The sequence below is a fragment of the Plecotus auritus genome (genome assembly GCF_963455305.1).
Source record: "Plecotus auritus genome assembly, chromosome: 5".
NCBI classification, from domain to species: Eukaryota; Metazoa; Chordata; class Mammalia; order Chiroptera; family Vespertilionidae; genus Plecotus; species Plecotus auritus.
In genome coordinates, this window is record NC_137776.1 from 106,757,765 (window position 1) to 106,780,822 (window position 23,058).

General features: G+C 49.5%; 1 protein-coding gene across 4 annotated transcripts in view; it reads left to right on the forward strand.

The window, feature by feature from the left end:
* SHC3 (SHC adaptor protein 3) overlaps positions 1-23,058 on the forward strand; it is a 155,728-nt gene that overhangs the window by 95,589 nt on the left and 37,081 nt on the right. For 3 of the 4 annotated variants that reach the window (XM_080670537.1, XM_080670536.1, XM_080670539.1), the window contains exons 4-8: positions 2,040-2,159; positions 7,134-7,187; positions 12,555-12,606; positions 18,695-18,821; positions 22,686-22,836. In XM_080670537.1, the coding sequence (XP_080526663.1) occupies positions 2,040-2,159; positions 7,134-7,187; positions 12,555-12,606; positions 18,695-18,821; positions 22,686-22,836 (504 nt within the window). The remainder of the gene's footprint in view (positions 1-2,039; positions 2,160-7,133; positions 7,188-12,554; positions 12,607-18,694; positions 18,822-22,685; positions 22,837-23,058) is intronic. The other variant, XM_080670538.1, reaches the window with a different exon arrangement.

Below are 23,058 nucleotides of genomic sequence, written 5' to 3' on the forward strand. Positions count from 1 at the left end.
GCTCAGTTAGCTGTTGCTGCCAATCCAGACTCCACACCCTGGTTCCTCGCTGTGGCCTCAATGCACAGACAGGGATGGCAACAGCTGCGTAGAACAGGGCCGGCCTTCTCCCAAGCTTCGGGTCACTCATTCCCTCCATGGGAACAGCCTCTCTGTGGTAGACCCTTTGGTGCTGGGCTGGTGCAAATTTAACAACGTCTCTCAGGCCTGGGGGAGTGAGAAGCACCAAGTTGGTGGCGTTGCCAGTTTTTGTGGCCATTTTCAAGCTCTAACATGACACCCCAAAATGGAGCCGGGAAGAGGTGTGCAGACACCATTACACAGTGTCTCCTGCAGTTAATACAGGCACATGGGATGCAAACAACCCGAACTGCAGGGGGTAACAGCTAATCCAGCGAAAAGTAGGAAGTGATGAGTTTTGAGTATTTATTGTTTTTTTCAATGTAATGTATTTATTTGCAAGTTTACATAATTAATTTTTAATAGCAGCTGTTTTTCATGGCCAGCTCATAATATTTCTAAACATTTGATAATTGCCTCTCATTAGCTAGCACAAGCAGCTCTAGAACTCCGCTGCGTATCCCCATTATACAGAGATAAAAGCTGAGGCACCAAGAGGACAGCCCATGAGGCCAGCAGATGGTGGAGCCAAGCTCCAGCCCGACTACTTGGCTCCAGGGGCTGTGTGTTCAACCCCTGTGCTTGACCTTTTCGTCTTGAGGTGTTTGGACCAAAAGAAAAAAACAAAAAACTGGATTAAGAGAAAGCTCAGCAAAACTCTATACTTAAGTGCCTAGTAAACACATAAGTAAATACCCAATCAGGACCTTTCTGCACCTGGTCTGAATGTGGGGGCGTCCCTCTGTGTATCTCTGAGTCTGTCCTGAGGCGGGGACGGGGGTGCGGGGCAGGCTGGTGCTTGCCTCTGCTGCTCCCCGGGCTGTGAGTTGTTTCTGTCTTTGTAGCTTGGGGACATTCGTGACCAAAAGGGCAACTGAGTTTCAGGGAGAGAACTGTGGATGAAGGCTCAGATGTGCGGGCCTGTGCTCTGTCATCCCACAGGGGACATGGGGAAGCAAGATGCCTCCAGAATCTTGAATATGAGAACTAGGAGGGTGTCTAAGAACAGAGCCAGGTGGTGCCTGACCAGCAAGTCTTGGGGTACGGCCCTGGTTCTCTGGGTGCAGGTGATGGAAACAATGCCGACTTCTAGGCTCCGCCCCAGGCTTACTGAATCAGGGCCCAGGCAGCTCTGCCTTTCACTAGCTCAGGCAGGAGATGCACACGCTGTGCCAGCCTGGTTAAGAACTAGGGTTGGTTGGGATATCAAAGGGGGTGAGCTCTAATCTGAAGAGGAAGGTTGGGGGTTTAGCAATGGACAAGTGTTGGCAGTGCCCACTCAGGGACCCAGGGAGAGGTGCCTGGCTGAAGCATCAGCCGCAGTCCCTGTGCCAAGAGCACTGATGGGCTGATGGATGCACCTGTTAGAGCTGAGCAGAGTCTGTCACTCTGCGGTGCCCAGACCCATGTATTCTAACTGGACCAGAGGATGTGCCGCCAAAGCATTCATGTTCCAGTCCTTCAGCAACGAGCGCTCTCACGGCTCAGTGGGATTGCTCATGACCCCTGAGCTGGACCGACTTAGTCTGGCCCTGGCTAATATGGCTCCTGGTGGGATGAAGCTGGTTTCTGAGTCTGCAAAGCTGCAGGCCCTGGCCTGTGGCCCTTTCCCCAGGCTTACAAGTTACTCTCTCAGACGCATTCCAGCATGAGCTGCCTGGGACCCTGACCCCTGCCTTTCCCTCATCTCAGTGTGTCCATAGATGTTTATAATTCCCACACTGCGCATTCTAGAATCTTTGTGTTAGTGTTGGACGCCCCCTACCCCCCCAGCTTATTCAAAGCACAATTTTCTTCATGTGCTAATGAGGGTGGGAAGATGGAGGTTTGGGGGTATGGCAAATAGGAACAACAGAGAGGCCCCAACAATGTGGCCTCCAGTGACTCAAAAGCGAAAATAATGCTGCTTGATTTCATAGCCTCCAAGCAAAATGCTGTCCAGCATCTTGGGCAAGAGCAACCTCCAGTTTGCCGGGATGAGCATCTCCCTCACCATATCCACCGCCAGCCTGAACCTGCGGACGGAGGACTCAAAACAGGTCTGTAGGGGGTGCTCAGGGCCTCCCCCCACACAATGGGTGTTTCGCGGGCTCCCCACTCCCAGCTTTACCAGGTCTGTGTGGTGCACATTGTGTAAAATCTTCACAAGCCTTCAAACTGTGATTGGCTACATGAAGGGTCACCAACAGGGTGATCGATGGCATTGGCTCTTTAATTCTTTCATAAATCACTTTTGCTGGAGTATAGTGCATGAAGCCATTGATTTACTTACAATGTAATAAAGAGGTGTGGGTTCGTGCAAACGTCTCCTCTTAATGTCCTGGCCCCTATTTTGTTTTCTCTTACACCATATTCCACTGGTTCTATAGCCCACATTTTATTATCTGAAATGAATGGCATGTTGTGGTTTGACATTTTTTTTTCTTAGCCAGTCATTATTTTGGAGCCTCTCACATTTGATAGTGTCTAAGGCAGTGGTTCTCAACCTTCCTAATGTCATGACCCTTTAATACAGTTCCTCATGTTGTGGTGACCCCCAACCATAAAATTATTTTCGTTGCTACTTCATAACTGTAATTTTGCTGTAGAGCCAATGGTCTTAGGCTCTACAGCAGCGGCTCTCAACCTGTGAGTCGCGACCCACAGGTTGAGAACCACTAGCAGGGTCGCCTAAGACCATCGGAAAACACAGATATTTACATTATGATTCATAACAGTAGCAAAATTACAGTTATGAAGTAGCAACGAAAATAATTTTATGGTTGGGGGTCACCACAACATGAGGAACTGTATTAAAGGGTCGCGGCATTAGGAAAGTTGAGAACCACTGGCTAAGGGTTCATGTGATATGGCGTCTTCATGTCTTCCCCGTGTGCAAGGAGTATGTTGCTGATGGAGGCAGCACAGCAGTGATGTTCATGGGGGCGAATTCTGTTCAGGATGGTTGCGTTTCTCTGCAGAGTTTCTTTAGGTTCCTCAGGTTCAGCTAGAAAAGTGATTATATGATATCGTTACACGACCTGCTTGGTCATTCCCTGAAGATCTTACTTCAATGTTGCTGGTGGAAATGGGGTACTTGTGGTGTCTCGAGAAAAACGGTTCAGAGATCAAGCATTGGGAGGATGAGGTACAGGGGTAAGATGAGGTACTGGGGTAAGGTGAGGTACAGGGGTAAGATGAGGTACTGGGGTAGAAATAAAACTGCCCCAGGTTCCCGGTGCCCCTTTTCTATGGGGCCCACTGTGGAAGGCGTCCAGCCTTGTCTTTCTCAAGCCCAGAAGCAAGGCCAGGGCCCAGAAACTCTGTGCCATTGGTCTTGTCCATGCAAAGCTTAGCTCAACTCAGACTCTGTCCCCTTCGACTGGCCGAGTCTCCGCTCCCGGTCGCACCGCAGCTGGCTCTGTGCTGTCGCATGCAGGCTTGCCGTTAAGGCCGTCCTTGGAGCCCTGATGCTGCTGGGCCCGCATGGCTGCTGCTCGCAAATGGACTGGCGAATGAATGCACGTCACTGAGCACGAGGCCTTTGTTAAGCTTGATTATATCATCTGAGCTTGGGCAGGGGCCAGTCCTTTTAAACTAACCAGTCAATTTCCCAATCCTTCCCTGGTTTGTGCTGGGCCCGCCCCCCAATCAAGCCCTTTCCTAAATCTTCCGGGTTCCAGTCCCTTATCCAATCAGATGCTTTTCCCAGGCTTGGCTCTGCCCCTCATGGCCGCCATCTTAGTTCCTACTGAGCATGCCTCACAGTACACACTCCTCCTCCTGTGCCCTCCTGGCTGCTGCTGGGCATGCGCTGAGCAAAGTGCTTTCTCCTTTTCTATTTTCTCTCTTTAATCATGGATAACCTTTGTCTGTTGAGGGGTGGGGAAGCCTGCTTCAGGGGGTTAAGTCCCCTCGGGAGCTGGGAATGTTACATTGTCCTAGTAAGTGAGGCCTAATCTCCGACTCAGCTCCCTCTTGATGAGGCTTAATACCTTATTTCCTTTGCTCCCTTCCTTTATTAATACTAACTAGTGACCTGGTGCACGGATTCGTGCACATTGAAAGGAAATTAATTAGAAGGTGGCTGGCAGGGCGAGACTGGGCAAGACGGGCTGGACATCCCCTGGAGCCAACCTCCCACGGTGGTCCCTCCCTGGCATCTGCAGAGTGAGCGGGGTCCCTTCAGCAGGTGGGGTCCCTCGCCCTGGCCTGTGGGGATCGGGCCTAAACTGGCTCTATGACATCCCCTGAGGGGTCCCAGATTGCAAGAGGGCGTAGGCCAGGCCAAGGGACCCCACTGGTGCACCATCAGGGCTGGGGAGGGACTGCGAGAGGGCTTCAGGGTGTGTCTGGCCTGTCTTGCCAAGTCCCCAATCAGCCGGACCCCAGCAGCAAGCTAACCTACTGGTCGGAGCACCTGCCCCCTGGTGGTCAGTGCATGTCATAGAAACTGGTTGAATGGTCAGACACTTAGCATATTAGGCTTTTATTATATAGGACTAGCCACCTATACTAGCATCAAGGCAGTCTGTATTTGACCTGATTTAGAGCTTGCCAAGGGAAAAATGCCTCTTCCCCAGGGATGTCTGTAAAAAAAATAAAAGAAAAAAAATTAGAGGGAACTGTTTAACATCATGGCTCAAATGTGTATACAAGTAGCTGCCCTGGATACCAGCAGGTGGAAATGCTGCTAACCATGAGTCCCCACACCTGCTGTGCTCAGCCTGGGCCTCTTGCTGTCAGTGTGAGCTGGAGACCAGGTGTCTCCACACTGCAGAAGATGGGCCATCCCAGACTATGGGGACCATGGCAACATGGCACCAGGGATGCCTGGGGCACCTTTAGGTTGCTACACATACTCTTATTGATGAATTTTCAAATTCCCAGTTAAGCAAGCAGCATTTCCAGCTCCATTTTTTCTCCACCCTACATACCCCACCCGAGATGTTGAAATAAATTCTAGATCCAGAATAGAAGCAAGAGGCAATATCTGGGCATTGTTTTGACATAGTGGATGCCGCTCTCACTCTATTCCTTTGTCTTCACTCAAATGATGGATGAGCCCTTTTCTTTTCTCATTGGTACTTCTAAGGGATGGGTGAACCTGTCATTTAAGTGGATTAAGTAGCTTGAACAGGCGCAGACTCTCTCTGGAGCTGCCTCCAGGCTGAGCACCCATTGTGGCTAACAAGGGTTGGTCCCCTCAGCTCTGCTCTCAGATGCCCACATCCACTCTTATCCTATGTGGCTGTTGCACCTTTGGTTTCTAGGAACCCTGGTCCTCAATTCTGCGGGATCTTACCTCCTAATTTTCCTTTTACTTACTTCCCCACCTCACAATACAGAGAAGCAAACTCAGAGCAGAAAGCATGAGCCACCGTGGTTGGCCCTCTCCATCCTGGCAGAGGGGCTGGTTGGGTGTGCCAGCTCTCGTTGTCCTGCCCTTGGTTTAGGTGGGTGGGAGTGAGTCCTGAGGGATGCCGGCACGGACATCAAGAGCATGATCTGAGGAAGGTCTGATGGGAGCCGAAGCTTTCAGTTAGTTAGCTCTCCTCTTAGCCAAAGGGACAGCATACACTCACACAGTAATGGTTATGCATCATGTTGACCAAATATGATTTCCATTTTCCCCCTAAATCTTAGTGTCCACTTTGATTTCCAAACCCCAGTGTTAGCACTGCTTTGTTAAGAAAATTAAGTTAGTAAAAATTAAATAAGCAAAAGTTAAATAAACAAAACGTAATTTTAGAAGTCATAGTTTTACCATCATTTGGGGGCTACTGTGTCCTCATTGTTCCCTGGAGCCCTCCACCCCTGGACTCGAGCAGGATTCCTGAGAGCTGCAAAAGCCAGCTAGGAGTTTGATCCCCCTGGGCTTGGGCACAGGCTACAGAGTGGGACTCATATTTTCATTCATGTACAGTTTACCTTTGAACAATGCCTGGGTTAGGGGTGCCGACCCCTGTGCAGTCAAAAATCCATGGTTAACTTTTGACTCTCCCCCAAACATAACCACTATATGCTCCGGTTTTTCTGGATCCTGAGTAGTATTGCATGTCTTCAAAACTAAAGTAGGCATTTAAAAACATTTTATCTTACAATTCATTTATAGTTTTGCTTTGGTTTTACAGGAGCATGGTTGGAAAAATCCCTCAGATGGTAGAATTACAGCTCTGTAAATTTTGACTGCCCACCCACCAGGGCCTGAGGGGGCCGAGCAAAAATAAACCTGATTATGGTGGGAGGGAGGACTGTTCCCACCCCCAGAAATTTACTTCAATGTCATTACATTGTCTTTAAAAAGACAAAAGTAGCATAGAAGACTTATATAGCTTTTTAAATTTAGTGCAGCTTCTAATTTACTCAGCGCCTGCTAAATTCCACTGTGTCCTGCAGTTTATAATGCTAATGGAAATTTCCCATTTAAAGATGAACTTGGAATGTCTTTGCTAGATTTTAAATTGGTAAATTACAAGAGTGGCTGAAAGGGTACCAATTTTGATCTTGGATGAGGACTTTCCAATGTATGCGCACATGACGTAAATGGGCTGAAGTGGGGCAGACACACTTCCCTCCACTCCAGCTCCGAGTCTATATGGAAGACCCCACGTATCCTTGGAAACAGACACTGTGCAGTTGAGTGTTGTGGTGTGCTGGTGAGGCATTTTCCTTCTCAAAGAGGCATGGTTGTTAAGACCCTCTGTGTTTGGTCACAGCCCTGAAAATTGCTGGCTGTGGTACTTTGAGCAAACCACTTGGCCCCTCTGGGCCTCAGGTTCCCCATCTGTGAAATGGGATACAATAGCTCCTACATTACAGGGCTACTGTGGAGCTTATAAGAGCTCATTTTGGCAAAGCTAGATGAGCAGCTGACATGCTGTGTTATTACGTTTATAGTTGTTTTCATTGGGTACCAATTTTACCGAGTTTTGGGAAACCTTGTTGATTCGTATTGCCTGTCAACGGTTGGTTTTCCAAGGCATGGGAAGAGCACTAACAGCACGTCTCGTTTCTTGTCTCGGGCCTGACAGATTATAGCGAATCACCATATGCAGTCCATCTCCTTCGCCTCCGGGGGTGACCCGGTAAGTGCCCTTGGCGTTGTCTTCTCTTCATCTTGTTGGGAGTGGCTGGGAAGGGGCCCTACTTCCAAGGTGCGCTTCTTAGGATATCATCAAGAAAGTTTGAACTGTCACTTGTTAGCCAAGCACTGTTGACAACTCTTGAGGCACTGGTTTTCTTAGGAGGTACTGAGAGCTGCCAGGTGTTGCCAGGTGTCTGCCTCCCGACTCTGTCTGCCCTGCTTGGTTCCTGTTTCTCCACTGGGCCTTCACCGGTCCTCTGTTTTTAAGTATAAGTGACTTGAAGGCTGTGAATTTACTTAGTCTAGTTTATTTATAAATATTTGAAGTTGGCATTTTTCTCTCCAAATTTAACACTGTAGTCTTTTACTGGTTTGTTTAGCCAACAGGGAAGGAGTTGCAGAGACAAAGAGGGAGACAGGATAAAATGGGAATGTTCTGTTTGTGTGTCACTTATTTTATGAAGAAGGTGCAATAACAAGGGGTTTGCTCCTCACGTGTGGTAAGGAATGTGACGCTCCGGTGTTAGCCGTCACTCTCAGTGTCAGGAGAGGCAGGACGCAGGTCCACACCTGCACACTCACTGCCATCACCGTTCACCGTGGACAGTCCAGCCCTTTGAAGAAGCCAAGGCAGGAATGGGCCACAAGGGAGGAGGTGCAGAGGGAGCCGGTAGAAAACATGGCCCCTGCCAGCAGTGGACGGAGAAAGGCTCCCCAAATGTTCTCACGTTACTTTTCATTGGTCTGGTTAAATTATCACCCCAGGGAAACATCTAAATATTAGGACAAAAGAGTGAGGTTTTTTTTGGAGCTAAGTTTAATCAATTAAATTGTTCAATATCCTGGGAAGATGTCCTTTTGCTGTTAATTTTTTTTATAATAAAAGAATGGTGGCTTACAGCGGTATTTTTGTTATCCTTGTTGTTTTGTATTGTTTTATCAAATTATCAGTAGGCAATGCTCAGATTTTAAATAAAATTTACTGCTCCAAGGTCGCCTGAATAATTGGTGGATATATTACTCCTGTCCCAAGGCAAGGAGTTCTTCCCATGCCCACCCATGTTTATCCCAGTCCCTTCCCCCTGGGCGGCCTGACTGTAGAACTGCTGTTGGCACATGGAAAACAGAATCGAGGGGCGCTTTCCACTGCTGGCTGCAGTCTCTGCGTTTCCAAAGGGCGTGTGATCATGGGACTGTCTTCCTACAGGGGAACCAGCACCCCTCCTCCCCCTCCTCCAGCTGCTGCAGCCCCCAGGGAGGCATCACACATGCATCAGCCCAGCAGTGCTGCCTAGAGAGCTCAGCTGCAGGGAGAGGCTGGGCGTCTCCCCATCTCAGACCCTTGAGCCAAGGGCACTGTCAGGAGGAGGGATGCGTCCACCTTTGGATGGCTCTTTGCCTTTAAACCTCCGCTTACTTGCCAAAGGGTGACAGCCAACATCTAACCTCTCACTTAGTGGGCTTTGGCCCTTTTCACACGTAGGGTCTTGTTTTCAGGTCTCTTAGATGGTTTCTTCTTCTTCCTCCCATCCCCTCCCCTCGCCTCTTCTCCCCTTCCCTTCTTTTACTTTCCTTCTAATCCTTCATCTCTTACGTTTCATTGTAAAGTATATTGAGAAGGTGGAAGTCCTCCATAGTCGAACCCATCATTGGTGCACTCGAGGCTTATGCCCAGAGGTGCATGCGCACCTGTTCTCTGCCGGCCCGGCCCCGCCCCGCATCCGCACTGATGCCTGCACCTGTGCTCTGCGTGTTTAGTTCTACTGAGCCGCCAGTGGCCTTCTGCTGGTTGCCCTATGTGATGGCTGGAACCATAGCTTCTTACATTTGGAAGTTGACCCAGTTGGAAAAATAAAAGGCAGAAACACTGCCACCTGCATTGACAGTCCTCTCCGGAGCCTGTCTCAGTCCTCATCCCGCGATGATGGACTTGCAGAGATCTAGCAAACGGGAAGCCAAACACATTGTCCTGTGTGGAAACCGGTTTATCCGCTAGGGTGCACACAGTCTGTGAGCTTTTCTCCGCTTCCCCATCACTTCTTCATCAGAAAAGGGAAGCGTTCAGGGACCCTTAAAGTAATTCATACGCTTTTATGTTCTTGCTGATTTTTTCTGTCAGACAGAGAGACAGAGAGACATCTGTCAGAAAAAATCAGCCAGAACATAAAAGCTTATGAATTACTTTCCGCTTCCCCTGTAACCAGTCCAAGTATACATCACATTGTCCATAAATTCTATACCAACTTGGTTGATAGTTATTACAGTTGGTGGCTGTTTTAAATAAAACCAAAAGTTCTAGGTTCTAGTCCTTGTTCTGTTGCCACGTGTATAACTACTAATTGCTCTATGCCTCAGTTTACCAGGTTAGAAAATAATATTTTGGAATGTCAAATAAGACAGGTTGGAAAACACTGTTAATCCCTTCACACATGAATTATAATCTACATGATTAGCAGTGTTAAAAGACCACAAAAGAATGAATACCGGCCAGGCTCAGAAAGTCTTGGCGAGTGAGAGCAGAGATGGTAAACACTGAACACGTGTGGGCCCCACCTCGGGGACTCCATGTGCTCACTGTGTGATGTCAGGAACACTGTTTTGAACAGCCATGCACTCCCCGCTGTGCTACAGAAATAATATTGGCATCAAGAAAGCTCTGTCCTGGCTTGACCACTGGCCATTGGAGTGAGAGGGACACCTCACATCTGAGCAGACTTTCTCAGGTTGGAATAAGAATTTAAAAAGAAGAATTTTCTTGTGTATGCCACTAGGGTTGACTCAAATTAAGTTTGTTACCCAAATATGTACAAAAATAAAGTATAGACTCCCATGATATACTTTTCTTTCCTTGTTAATCCTCACCTAAGGGTATTTTTCCATTGATTTTTAGAGAGAGTGCAAGGGAAGGGGACAGACAGAGAGAGAAACATCAATATGAGAGAGACATATCGATTGGTTGCCTACCGTACCCGCCCCAACCAGGGCTGGGATCTAGCCTGCAACTGAGGTGCATGCCCTTGACCGGGAATCAAATCTGGGTCCCTTCAGTCCACAGGCTGATGCTCTATCCACTGAGCCAAACTGGCAAGGGCAATGTTATACTTTTTATTGAACTGTAAACCCCAATCAAACTGTGAAGATTACTAATAAACACAGTAAAAGCCAATAGCGTTCAAAGTAGTGTTAATTTACTGTGATGGATAACGTTCTGCTGACACAAAGTCTCTGCTTTCAGTGTGAAGCCATACTGGCCACTGTGCTCCCTCAGAGTCTTCTGAGGTCGGCATCTCTCCTCAGTGCCAGAGACTCCATTCCCCCACTAATTTCTTCTCCTCAAACAGACCCTTACTTGTCCATCCTTGTGTATAAATGTGACAGAAATTTGCTTCAGGGGCGGCAAAGGCATTGAGTCTTCTATGATTAGATGATATCCTTTCTACGTAATTTTTTAAGGATGTGGGACCCATAATATTGGAAACCCAACTAAAAGTCTTGGCACTAAAACTGCATGCAGAACACAATGCCCAGTGGTCACCCAGATGATCCCGAATATTCTTATATTAATCTTTAAGGTTATCATGGGAATGAAAATACAAAACTAAAAGGAAATTCTGGTGACAGCTCACATGCAGGGGAAGATCCCTGCCCAACCCCAGGTTTCGTGGATCTCAGTTTGAGAAACATGAGTGTTCCATAAGGAGCCCCCTGATAGTGACATCTCCCGGACCCACGGACAGGGTCTCTGATTGCAAGCGACAAGCCTTATTTTTGCCAATAGCTTTTACCAGGTTTTCCTAATGGAAATGACGGAAGCAGGTGGACTGGTGTGACTGTCTCTTACTCCTTTCCCCAGGCCAGTCTGTGAATATACCAATGGCCAGAGCTCTGAGTGGGAAGAGCAAACGGCCTACCTGCACAGGAAAAGGGTCCTGGTGTCGCAGCCCATTGCTGGGGGAGCTCTCCTCTCCTGCGTGGTTGTACAGTGTCATCGTGAACTCCGGGGGCAAGGATGTGTGGCAATGTCTTCACCACCCATCACCCTGAGGGGTGCTCCATAACCTTGTACGCCCACCTGCAGGCACACTCCCTCTGCCCCTCCCTCACTGGGGGTTTCTGGGAGCCCCTTGGAAAGTGAAGGTGCTCACTACAGACTCTCCCAACTGCTAACAGCAAGGGGCTGAGCCATGCTGCGCAGCCCTGTGAAGCAGGAGCCCTCGGGAGCTGTCTGCATCTATTGTGGGAGCTGTCTGTCTGCACCAATGGTGGGAGCTGTGTGTACCTGTTGTGGGAGCTGTCTGTCTGCACCAATGGTGGGAGATGTCTGTCTGCACCTATTGTGGGAGCTGTCTGTCTGCACCAATGGTGGGAGCTGTCTGTCTGCACCTATTGTGGGAGCTGTCTGTCTGCACCAATGGTGGGAGCTGTGTGTACCTGTTGTGGGAGCTGTCTGTCTGCACCAATGGTGGGAGATGTCTGTCTGCACCTATTGTGGGAGCTGTCTGTCTGCACCAATGGTGGGAGCTGTCTGTCTGCACCTATTGTGGGAGCTGTCTGCACCAATGGGACAGACCTTTCCAGCCCCCCGACCCCTCCCCGCAGAGAAGTCTCTTCTGCTTTCATGAAATGAGAGAATTATTGGTTCCTGTGACTGTTTGGAAACTGAAATCCATGTGGCCACCTGGGCGCACTGCTGAGGCTGTAGAGTCTATGCCCTGCTTAGATGGGAGGCAGGCGAGGAGGCACAGGTTTCATGCGGAGGGATCCAGCTCATATATTTGAAACACCTTAAAAGAATTAAAATGACTACTTATGTCCAAAAAAACAACAACAAGAAAGAACCCTCGCCTTTGAGCACCCCCTGCTGAGTGTCCCCTGCCAGCGGCTCTCAGGGAGGCCCAGGCCAGCGGCAGCAGCAGCACCTGTGGACTCGCCAAAAGCACACCTTTGTGGCCTCCCCTCAGGCCCAGCTCATGGAAGCCCTGGGCGGGACTGCGCAGTCTGTGCTTGAGCCCTGCAAGGGGTGTGACACCAGCTCCAGTTGGAGGGAGGCCCGCTGAGCAGACAGAGCTGCCTGGAGTGCTCCAGCCTCTGTTCACATGGGATCATTGGGCAGCTTTCCAACACCCCAATCCGCAGGCCTCACGCCCGTCATAAATCAGGTCTCCTGGGAGCTGAGATTGTTCTTAAAGCTCCTCAGTGACCCGCCCCCTTTCCCACACAAGTATCTGTAATTCACAAGGTCCAGCGATCCCCCCGCCCCACGGTGCCATGTGAGAACGGCCGCCTCAGGGGCTGTTTGGACAGCATGTCGTTCCTGAGCTGGTCTGTGCACTGTTAGTGACGTGGGCATCTGATTTTTTTTTGACAGGACACAACTGACTACGTTGCCTATGTAGCTAAGGACCCTGTTAACCGCAGAGGTAAGCAATCCTTGACCCTTGGCATCTCTCCTCAAACACAGACAGGCTCGACCCTGAGGTTAACACAGACATGCCTCTCAGCTCAGCCCTTTCGCCGTGAGTCAGCACACCTCACACTGCTCACGGTCATTGAGGCTTGCAGGCAGTGATGCTCGCGGCACCCCGGGCTGGGCCTGTGAGCTCCAAACACACACCTGTATCGGCCAGTGTGCTCGCAGCACCTGCCCCGCTTTGGGCAGCTGACCTCAGACCTTGAAAGTGCACCATTGCACACAGAAGACGCACAGACAGGCTGAGCTCCAGTGCCTACTGCTGAGTCTCCCGGAGCCTGGTGCTGCCTCGCACAGCCTGGAGGCCGTGACCAAGCTTAGGTGTTGTCGCCTCCTGCCCCTCAGAGCTACCCAGGTGGGGTGCGGGGCCGGAGGCATTCCAGGGCTTTCTATCCTCATGGGTCCTTACTCCTAGACTCTCCTTGCATACCACCACCCCGATTTATCACTTAAAAACCAAGCCCCACTCATCAGAGGCTCACAAGCCTGGGGGTGGGCCAATGAAGGGTGCTGCCCTTAAATACCAGGCAGCCACTGGTTCGCCAGCAACTCCAATTCAGACCTCACCCCACGATCACCAGAGGTGTCAAAACAGCACAAAATGATGCTTCCCTCGACCACCCACTGGCTGCCTATCTTCCCACCCATCACCCAGGTACCGACATTTTTCTAATGTACAGCACATGTTTATTCAGATACTTACACACATATTTTCTTCTTTTTAAATTTCAATACAAATGAGATCTTAGCATTCTATTTTCAAGCCAGCCTAAAGAGATCAGGTGACCTGGTCCAGGACGTGGCTTTACCGTCATCTGCCCTCAGGTCTCTGGAACCCCGGGGCCCTGTTTCCTCCCCGCCATGTTCTGTGGCCCCTCATGAGGCATGTGCAGGTAAAGGCTGGATGATGGACGCATCAATGCACCTTGCAAATGGCACGCAGACTGGCTGGGACATTTGTGTTGCCTTGTGAGTGAGTGAGGGCGACTTTCCATTGGAGACTGCCCAGCCCTGGGCTAGAAAGCCGTGGTTTGATGGGGCTGCCTTTTCTTTCTTGAGAATGAAGGTGAGATCTTACAAAGAGTGTTGGCTGTTATTCTTCTCTAGGTATGTTGGGGCTCCCCTAGAAGCTGGCATTGGAGTGTCTGGGAGATGGGGGGTTCATAGATGAGGTATTCTAATGCAGATAACGTACTCTAATTGTCACATTGTCACTCCTTGGATAAGGACAAAGATTTTAGGTTAGATGGAAAAGGGACCAGATGGTCTTGATGAGTTGAGGACTGTCCCCACCCCTTGCTAACATGCTCTGGCTGACCACTTCTGAACCTGCAGCAGCCCTTACATAACGTGTTTGAAGAGAGATGCCAAGGGACTTACATAACATGTACGTAGCTGTCTGAGAGGGCAGACTAGGGCAGCTCAGCACCAGCTCATCCTCCCAGGTGGAGGCTGTGTCCTTAGTTGCTGGGGCTGCTGTGCAAATGCTACAAGCCAGGGGCCTCACAGCAACAGGACTCCCTGCTCTCAGCTCTGGAGGCAGAACTCTAAGGTCAGCTGCTGACCCTGGAGGCTGCAGGGGAGAGTCCTTCCTGCCTCGTCCAGCTTTCAGGCGTGTGCCTGGCCCCTGGGCGCGCAGGTGCCTCACCGCGCCCTCAGCCCTCGCGTGCCCGGAGCTTGAGTGTGCCGCTGGCTTCCCGGGGACGCCTTGCAAGGACACCAGATGTGCTGGGTCAGACCCACCCGTCCAGCTGACCTCACCCTAGCTAGTCAGTCTGCAGCAGCCTTGTTTCCGACTAAGGGCACATCTCTCACTGAGGACACTAACCCATCACAGAGGCCAACCCTTTAACCACCCCAAAGTCACACGAGGTTGGGAGGGGGCGGGGCAGTTTGCACCTCGCCCGGCACAGAATTCTGTTTCCGCCCAGGGCTAACGGTTGTTGAAGTAAACTTCGAGCAGTCCTACCCGTTTCTGACGTCTTCAGTGGCTCCTGGGGCAGTGGTTCTCACTGAGCTACACGTTAGAGTCACGTAGGGGAGCTTTGAAACTCAGGGCTCAGGCCTCAGAGAGCAGGGCCCAGCCCGTGGCCTTTTCAGAGCTCTCCAGGTGGCCCCCAGGCAGCCGGGCAGGAACGGGGCTATGAGGGAGGGGCTGGGCCCAGTGCAGTCTGACTTGGGGCATGGAAGTGTGCAGGCTACTGTCTCGTTTCAGAGCCACGACCAGGAGTGCCTTTGCCCACAGGGCCTTTTCAAAGCCATGGAAGTCAGATACACCCCACATCCTGTGGGTGCTGTGCCCGGCTCCCCCAGGGGCAGCGTGCAGTGCCAGTGAGGCGGATACTGGCTCTGCGTGCTGCAGCGCTGGGGCACCCTGGCATGGGGCCCTCTGAGATACTTGATGGGGGACACACACTCCTTCCTTCCAATCACCTATCACCTGTCACTTATGATTAAGTGTCAGGATCCCGGCAGGGCTCAGCTGGCCGACTCTCCTGCTCCATGTGGCGTTAGTGGGGGCACGGGGTGGACTTTGGCTGGTGGCTGGTCTGGTCTAGAGGGTCCAAGTTTACTTCGCTTCCACTCCTGACACCTTGGTAGGGATGACTAGACGGCCAGGCCATCAGAGCCTTTCCCTCCCCAGGGAGCCTGAGGGGCTATCAGGGCGGCAGGACTTCTCACCTGGCAGCTCTCAGCTCTGAGACACCAAAGGGGAAGCTTCCAGGGCTCTGAAAGGCCAGGCACCGCTCCAGTCCGGCCACGTGTATTGTCAGAGCAGCCACAGCTGCGGTCCAGGGAGGGGCCAGAACCACCCTCTGGGGAGTTTGCAGCCTTCCCTGCACCAGGGCTCTGTCCCCACAGCAGGCCCAGCCTCGTGGGAGGCCGTGGTGCAGAGAGGGGCTCATGGTTTCACCGTGAACATGATCTCAGAGCATCCTTTGTCTCAGCTCATATGTGTCCATCCCACAGTTGTCTCCTTCTAGTGAAGAGCTGCTGTTCTCCCCTCGATCCGTCCGCCTCCCCAGTCAGGCAGCGAGGTTAATGCAGTAAGAATGGCCTCTGCCTTCGGAGTCAGATTGCCAAGACATTCTGGGAGTAAATAGTAAATGTTCTTGTCTGGGCTCTAGATGTCTAACTCCCCATGCAGAGGCCCCAGTGGCTGTGCCAGCATGGTCCCCTGGCTGCAGGCACAGCTCCTCAAGACGGGCAGGTGTCAGGACACATCTGGCTCCCAGAAAGTCTTCTGTCCAAATCCTTCAGCGTTGGGTCAGAGTTTCTCACTGTCATCGCTGTCTTTTCCATGATGATTCCTGCCTATACACTTTTGCATGTCTTTTGGTTTAGCTAGAAGTTATGTACAGTGAGAATCTGGTGTCAAGAATCCATGCTTCTAGAGTTAATCTGGAGGAAGGCGAAAGATTCTGATTCATGCCATCGAGTTGTATGGGAACCTTGGTGAACAGCCTGAGCAGGAATCCCGCGTGGGAATGCTGCCTCCAGTGGCCACACCTGCCCACTCCCAGCTTCTCTAACAGCATGGGATTGTTTCAACAGAACTGGGGTTGTTCTAGCCTTGGGCAGTGGTAGGGCCCAGGAGGCTTCCCGGGAAAGGCCTACATGCTCTGTCACTGGGGGCAAACAACACAGCACCTCATCTGCACGAGGTGGGGGCAGGGGGAGCCATGGTGTGTTTGTTGTTTTTTCAGCTGGGAGGAGGTGGTTTCCTATGAGTGGACATTTAGGCTGCTCCACACTTGGCTGTTGTCAACAGTGATGGGACAAATAAGCCAGGCCCTGGGCTTTCAACATCCTGTGCCAGACACTCTGAATGCCCCGTCCCTCCAGGCTCTGGCTGAGAGCCGGCGCCCGCACACTCTGCACTCAGAAGTCTCGCAGCCCCGCACACTGACAAGCCACAGGTCTGCCTTTCCTCCTCCACACAGTGCTAGTCTCATCGCCGTGCACAGGGCCTGAGCGAGTGCAGTCCTGCTCTCACCTGTCTCAATCCCCCTCTCCTGCCCGCCTCCAGCCCCTCAGACAGCTGGCTCTTCCTTGAACGGCAGGGCAGCACCTGCCTCAGGGCCTTTGCACCTGCTGGGCCCTTGACCTCGACCTTCTTACACCAGAGGGTCACCTGGCTCCCTCCCTGACTGCTCCTAGGTCACCTCTCCCACTGCCACAGGGCCAGTGCTGTGTGTTTGTTTGGGCCACGTTTTAGGTTTTACAGCATCATTTTGAGTCTTGACTCTACGTGTTTCTCATCTAGTCTCCCCCTTGCTCAGGAATGATGCCTCCGCTCTGTCCTTTCCCCTCGGGGGTGAGGAGGCAACCCTGACTGCTGCTCCCCTTGGTGAGGCCTCCTCATTGCTCCCGCACACCCAGTCCCGCAGCCCGGTTAGAAGTGGCCTTGGCTGAGGACCATTGCAGTCCTCTGAGGGAAGAGCAGGTGCAGCGAGGCTGGCAGCCCAGGGTTAGTTTGGGGTTTGGAGTGAGTTTCTGGAACAACGGAGGGCATTTTACTGCGGGAGCCTCACACCCAGCCAACAGATGCTGTTTCCTCAGTCCACTGAGGGCGTGCCAGGCAGAAGAGCCGGGTCACTCTGCCAGCCTTGGGCATCTTCTAACAGGACTTGGCCCTGCCCAGCGAGGGCGCTGCCCCCATCCCTCTCCAGTGATGTCCTGAGAGCAGCTGGCAGGGGGCATTGCGCGCCTGCTGCCCTCTGGTGTGTGAGGGCAGACAGGGTGGGGGACTGCGGGTGCCTCTGCCCACACCTGGCTCTCCACTCCCTGCGCTGACGACAAGGGCACAGCCTTCTCCTTGAGAGAACGATGAGCTGCATTTCTTGACCCCTCCCCGGTCTGTATTCTGGTTTTCCAAAGGACGGCCAGCCACCCCGTGGCTGCTGCTGATGCTGGAGGTGGCCTGTGGGGCTGGAAATCCGGGGTGTAGGGGGACCAGCTATCTTTCCCTCTCCAGCCTCGGCTCCTCCTTCCCTTCAGCAGGAAAGACACTGACGTTCCTGCCAGCCAGCCAGTAACGGGCCCTCCAACAGCTGCTTCACAGGCGCTGCTTGTGCCAACCTGGGCTGACACTTAAAAGCTCATCTCAATGGTCAATAACAAAAATATCGCTGGGACATTGTCTCCTGGGACCCCTCCCTTGTCATGCCTAGTGTGTCTGAGGACTGCATGGCGGCCACAGCGCAGGGCAGCCCTTTCCTCCTGGCAGAGCTTCCTGTGTCCTCAGGGCTGCGCCCCTCCAGCCTGGGGCGGCCTGGCAGCTGCCACCCAGGTGTCGCCACTGGCTCTGTGCAGAGAAGGCAGCATCGCGCTGCAATCACCCGGCTTCAAAGGCAGTGTGGTCTCTGTCCCTTCCTGCCAGTTTCCATGCCTAGGAGCCTCTTTCCCTGTGTGCTGGCTTCTCCTGCAGCTGGAGAACGTGCGGGGTCTCTGAGCCTGAGAACACACCCTGTGGGAATGCCTCCTCCTCCTGGGCGCCTGCGTGCCCCGGACAAGCCTCCCTAAATGCACTTACATCCTAGCTGCTGCTGAGAGAAAGGTGAAGGGGACACGCGTGTGTCTCCTCCAGGGAGAACGCCTCTGTCCCATCAGCCACAGGACCGCAGCGCGCGCCTGGGGACGGGAGGGGCTGGCGCCTCCGAGGGATGCATGGGCAGTCACTACCTCATAGAGCAGAGGCGGGGCCTTCTCTTGCCTTTCCCCATGCGACCCCCCTTTCTCTGAAGGTTCCACATGGATGTGCCGCAGCCTGGTCACAGGACAGTGGGTCCTTGAGGGATGGCGGGCACCTGTCACAAAGAGATTGCTTTTTAATTTTAGAGAGAATAGGCTATTGAGGAATGCATCCGATGGTGGCACTGGGTTAAGCTGCAGGTGGAGCCTCCGGGACATATTAAGAAGGACACACGCACCCCCTAGGCCCCCCTTCCTCGCTGGGCTGACGGGTTCCACCCTCAGGAGGCTTCTGCGCAGGGGCCTGGCCCTCCTGTGTCTAAGGCCCGCCGCTGCTCCCACAGCTTGCCACATCCTGGAGTGCTGCGACGGGCTGGCCCAGGACGTCATCGGCTCCATCGGACAAGCCTTTGAGCTGCGGTTCAAGCAGTATCTGCGGTGTCCCTCCAAGGTCCCTGCTCTCCATGACCGGTGAGTAGTGCTCCTCTTTGCAGTGGCCTTTCTGCGTTGTATCACCTTTCCTCCTTAGAAAACTAAAATGAACAAACGAACAAACAAAAACACTCAATAGGAGAAAACCACGGCCTGCCTCCCTGGGGTGTGCTCTGGGCAGGGCTTCCTGGGCTCCGACCCCTGGGCGCGGGGCGCTGAGGAAGCTGGCAGATGGAAGCCGACACACGGGCGATGCTCTGAAGGTTTAGAAAAACATTTTTTCCTGGAAACTATAGTGATAGTAGCTAAGGTTACAGAAAAGCATTGTAATACGTTTTTGCTCTGCTTCCTGTGCAGCCATGTGATGTTTCCATATGCTACCTCCTCGGGGGTATCCCTCAGGTTCTGCATGTCTGCTGTCCGTGCATCGTGGTCCAGCAGCCCCCTGCCCAGAGGCTCTCTGTGAGGCCCCGGGCCTGGAATGACCAGTGTCAGTCTGCTGTGTTGGCCTTTGCAGCTCGGAAACCCAGTGTGGCCCTGGTCAAGTTCTTTACCCAATCTGGGTCTCTTCATGTGGATATGTGTTCCTCTGTAAAATAAGAAGAATGGTGCCTTGGCAGTACTATTATTTTAAGTGTTAAATAAAATAGTAAATGTGAACAGGAACTGTGAGATATTTAATTTATTATAAAAAATGTTCAGGATCGACCATTGAATACCTTTAGGACATAAGGATATTCCATGCAGCATAAAAAAAAAAGTAACTTAGGGCACAGTGGTCACTCAGTAGGCTGTCCTGGACCGACCGTTCATGCGGAAGGCCTAGCTGTCACCGTGGTGTGTTCACTGCCAGTAACACCTGGTTTTGTGTCTCCCAAATTGACTTTGCATGCTTTTCCCACCGTCTACAGCCACATCTGGGACTTAGTCACGGAGGCAGTGTCCCTTTGCCTTCACTATTTTGCAGATTTTTGTCATCTTTATGAAGTTTTCACCTTTTTTGAAAGAGACTTAATTTTTTTCTCTCATCCACTGGAAAATTTCTCTAAGACGTTCCTTTTGGAGGTGCCTGTGAAGGCCCCACTTTTCCCGTTGCCAGAAGCTCTCACAAGCTCAGGCGAGCTGCATGTGTAAGAAGAGTTAGAGTGAGAAAGTGACAGTGCCCCAGATGGCCTTGCAGGGGATGAGTGAACAAACTTTCAAATTCTATATATAATGGGATATAGTTATTACAAAGAATACATCGCATATGTGTATTATCAGAAAAAAATGGCAGAGTTTTTTAATGGAGTGAAAAGAATATGAACCATTTATGAAAAATTTAAAAACACAAACAATTCTATACATAGTTTATGTATAAATGCATGTATATAAAAACATGCAGAAATATTACACCAAAATGAGGATATGCAAGGATGAAGTGGGCATGGAGTGGGCTTTAACTTTGTCAAGTGCATTTCCTCCCTAACATTTTATAAAGTAAAGGTACCAATATACAAAAAAATTTACAGTGAACACCTTTATACCCATCATCTAGCTTCTACATTAACATTTTACTGTTAATTTCACATATCTATTCATCCAAAGTAAGTTTGACAAATTTTTTTTCCTCTGAAATAAAGGAAGCAAATGTTCACACTGTTTAGTCTCGGTAGTGGATGTATAAGTATCTTTTTTATTAATTATAATTTTCTTTTGAAATGTTATGTAAAAGTCAAATAAGCACTATTTAAACAATGTGTATAAAAATGGGTGGTTGGAGTTGATTGAACTACCATGCTTCCCTGAGAATAAACGTAAGGCATGAAGTCCTATATATGTTTCTATATAATAAAGTTTAAAGAAATTTAATTTTGTACCACTGTTCTCTGTTTCCTCATGTGGATATGTATTATCATCTGGTGTTCTTTCATTTCAGCCTGAAGTACTTCCTTTCATATTAATTGCAGGACAGATCTAGTAGTGATGAATTTTTTCAGATTTTATTTATCTGGAAATGTCTTATTTTTTGTTTCATTTTGGAAGGATAGTTTTACTGGGTATAGAGTAGTTGGTAGACAGTCTTTTTCTTTCAGTACTTGATTATGCCATCCCACTGCTTTCTGGCCTTCATTGTTTCTGAGAATAAAGTCAGCTGTGAATATTATTGAAGATTCTTTGTCCAAAATCTGAGTTTCCACAGGGGCAATTTCTATCGATTGCTTTTAATCCTTCTGTTTCTTTGCATGTATCATAAAATGTTTGTTGTTGAAGCTAGAGATTTTAAATAATATAATGTGCTAACTCTGCAAATCAGATTTCTTCCCTCCTCAGGATTTGTTGTTGCTTTTTTAGTGGTGGTTTTTTTTTTTTTCTAAACTTTTCTAAACTAAATCCATAACTCTATATTCTTTGTCAGATATGGCCACTGACAACTCTGTTCAGTTCAATTATTAGAAAACTAATGATTAGAGATTTCCTTAAATCCCTAGAACTCTTTGTGTGTGTGGGCACCCCTTCAACACTCAGCTAGGTAGTTGGCTATTCCGCCTTAACTTTCACTTCCTGTCTGTGCATAGCTTCAAGGTAAGCCAGAGGTGAGACTAGGACTTTTTGAATATTTCCTGAGCAGGCATACATCCTTGGACATGAACAGAGTCCTAAGAATACATGTGGCCTTCTAGATTCCTGGAAATAGGTTGAAATTTATCAAAGTTCTTACCGACATTCTATTTTCTAGCTTTTTTTTTTTTTAAGCTTTCAATTAGCCTATTTTTTGCCCCAAATGTTATACTGCCTCAGGGTACCATGTTGTTAAACAATTGCCTCTAATTGTTTTTGACAAATGTCCCAGGGTAAGAGGCATTTTTTTCCCCCTGGGCAAGCTCTGAATCTGTCAAATAGAGACAGCCTTAGGAGTGACCTCTTCTAAGGAGTGACTAGACAGTTTACATAATGATTGTTTGCTGGGAAAGGGGCTTTGAAAGAGACTTAGTGCTGTTTTGCCCTCTCCTATGGTTATCAGGCTACTGGTTTTCTCTGTGATTATAAGCTGTTTGTTTTCAAGACTACTGTGGGATGGGAACAAGGCAAGTTAAAATGCCCCAAAGCTGCTGTTCTTACAGCTTTGTTTATTTGCTTAAAAAACAAAATAAACACTCCCTAGGTCAGTGGTCGGCAAACTCATTAGTCAACAGAGCCAAATATCAACAGTACAACGATTGAAATTTCTTTTGAGAGCCAAATTTTTTAAACTTAAACTTCTTCTAACGCCACTTCTTCAAAATAGACTTACCCAGGCGGTGGTATTTTGTGGAAGAGCCACACTCAAGGGGCCAAAGAGCCACATGTGTCTTGCGAGCCGCGGTTTGCCGACCACTGCCCTAGGTTGTTGCAAGCCTCTGGTTAATTTCTAGGGTTTTAAATAGTTAATCCTGATATATATATATATATTTGTATATATGTATATATATATATATATTTTATTTTTAATCAGTTACATTGTTGCTTTCATGGAAGAGAAAAATTTCAGAGGTCTTATCCTGCCATTTTCTAAAATGTTTAATTTTTAGTTGATTTTGCTTTGGGTAAATTATATAATTTACTAAAATGTGTGTCTGTGCCTTGAGGAACTGGTTGTCTTTACATGTAAACTTTTTCTTTCCTAATTAAAATGTACTTTTAAAAAATGATTTTTTCTTGTTTCAAATATAATTGGAACTTTCCAAAGGATAGAACTGTGAATAGGCAGAGATATTTGACTAAACCACTAATACGCTTTTCATATATGCCTGAGACCTACATGGTTGAAGGGGCAGTGACTAAACTCACTTTTCTGGAGTGACAGGTATTAACATTAGATGTGATGGTTTTGACTAAAAGCTCAACTTTTGTCTAATGCTCTTGAAAATTCTCTTTTAACAGAATGCAGAGTCTGGATGAGCCCTGGACCGAAGAGGAGGGCGATGGTTCAGACCACCCATACTACAACAGCATCCCGAACAAGACGCCTCCTCCGGGGGGGTTTGTGGATGCACGACTGAAGGCCAGACCCCATGGCCCTGACACAGCTCTGGTTAGTTTTGTACCTTTTTCTTGGGATGCTGACTAATTGAACTTTACAGTAAACTCTTGATTTTGCAGTCCTCGATTTAACAGACTTTGATTTAATGGACAAAATTTCCAGTCCATATTTCATATGTGAAAATTAACACCCTATTAATTTTAAAATGCTGTAAACCAATATTTGCTTATAATTAAATTAACAGGTTATTTTTTTGTTATCAATTCACTGTTA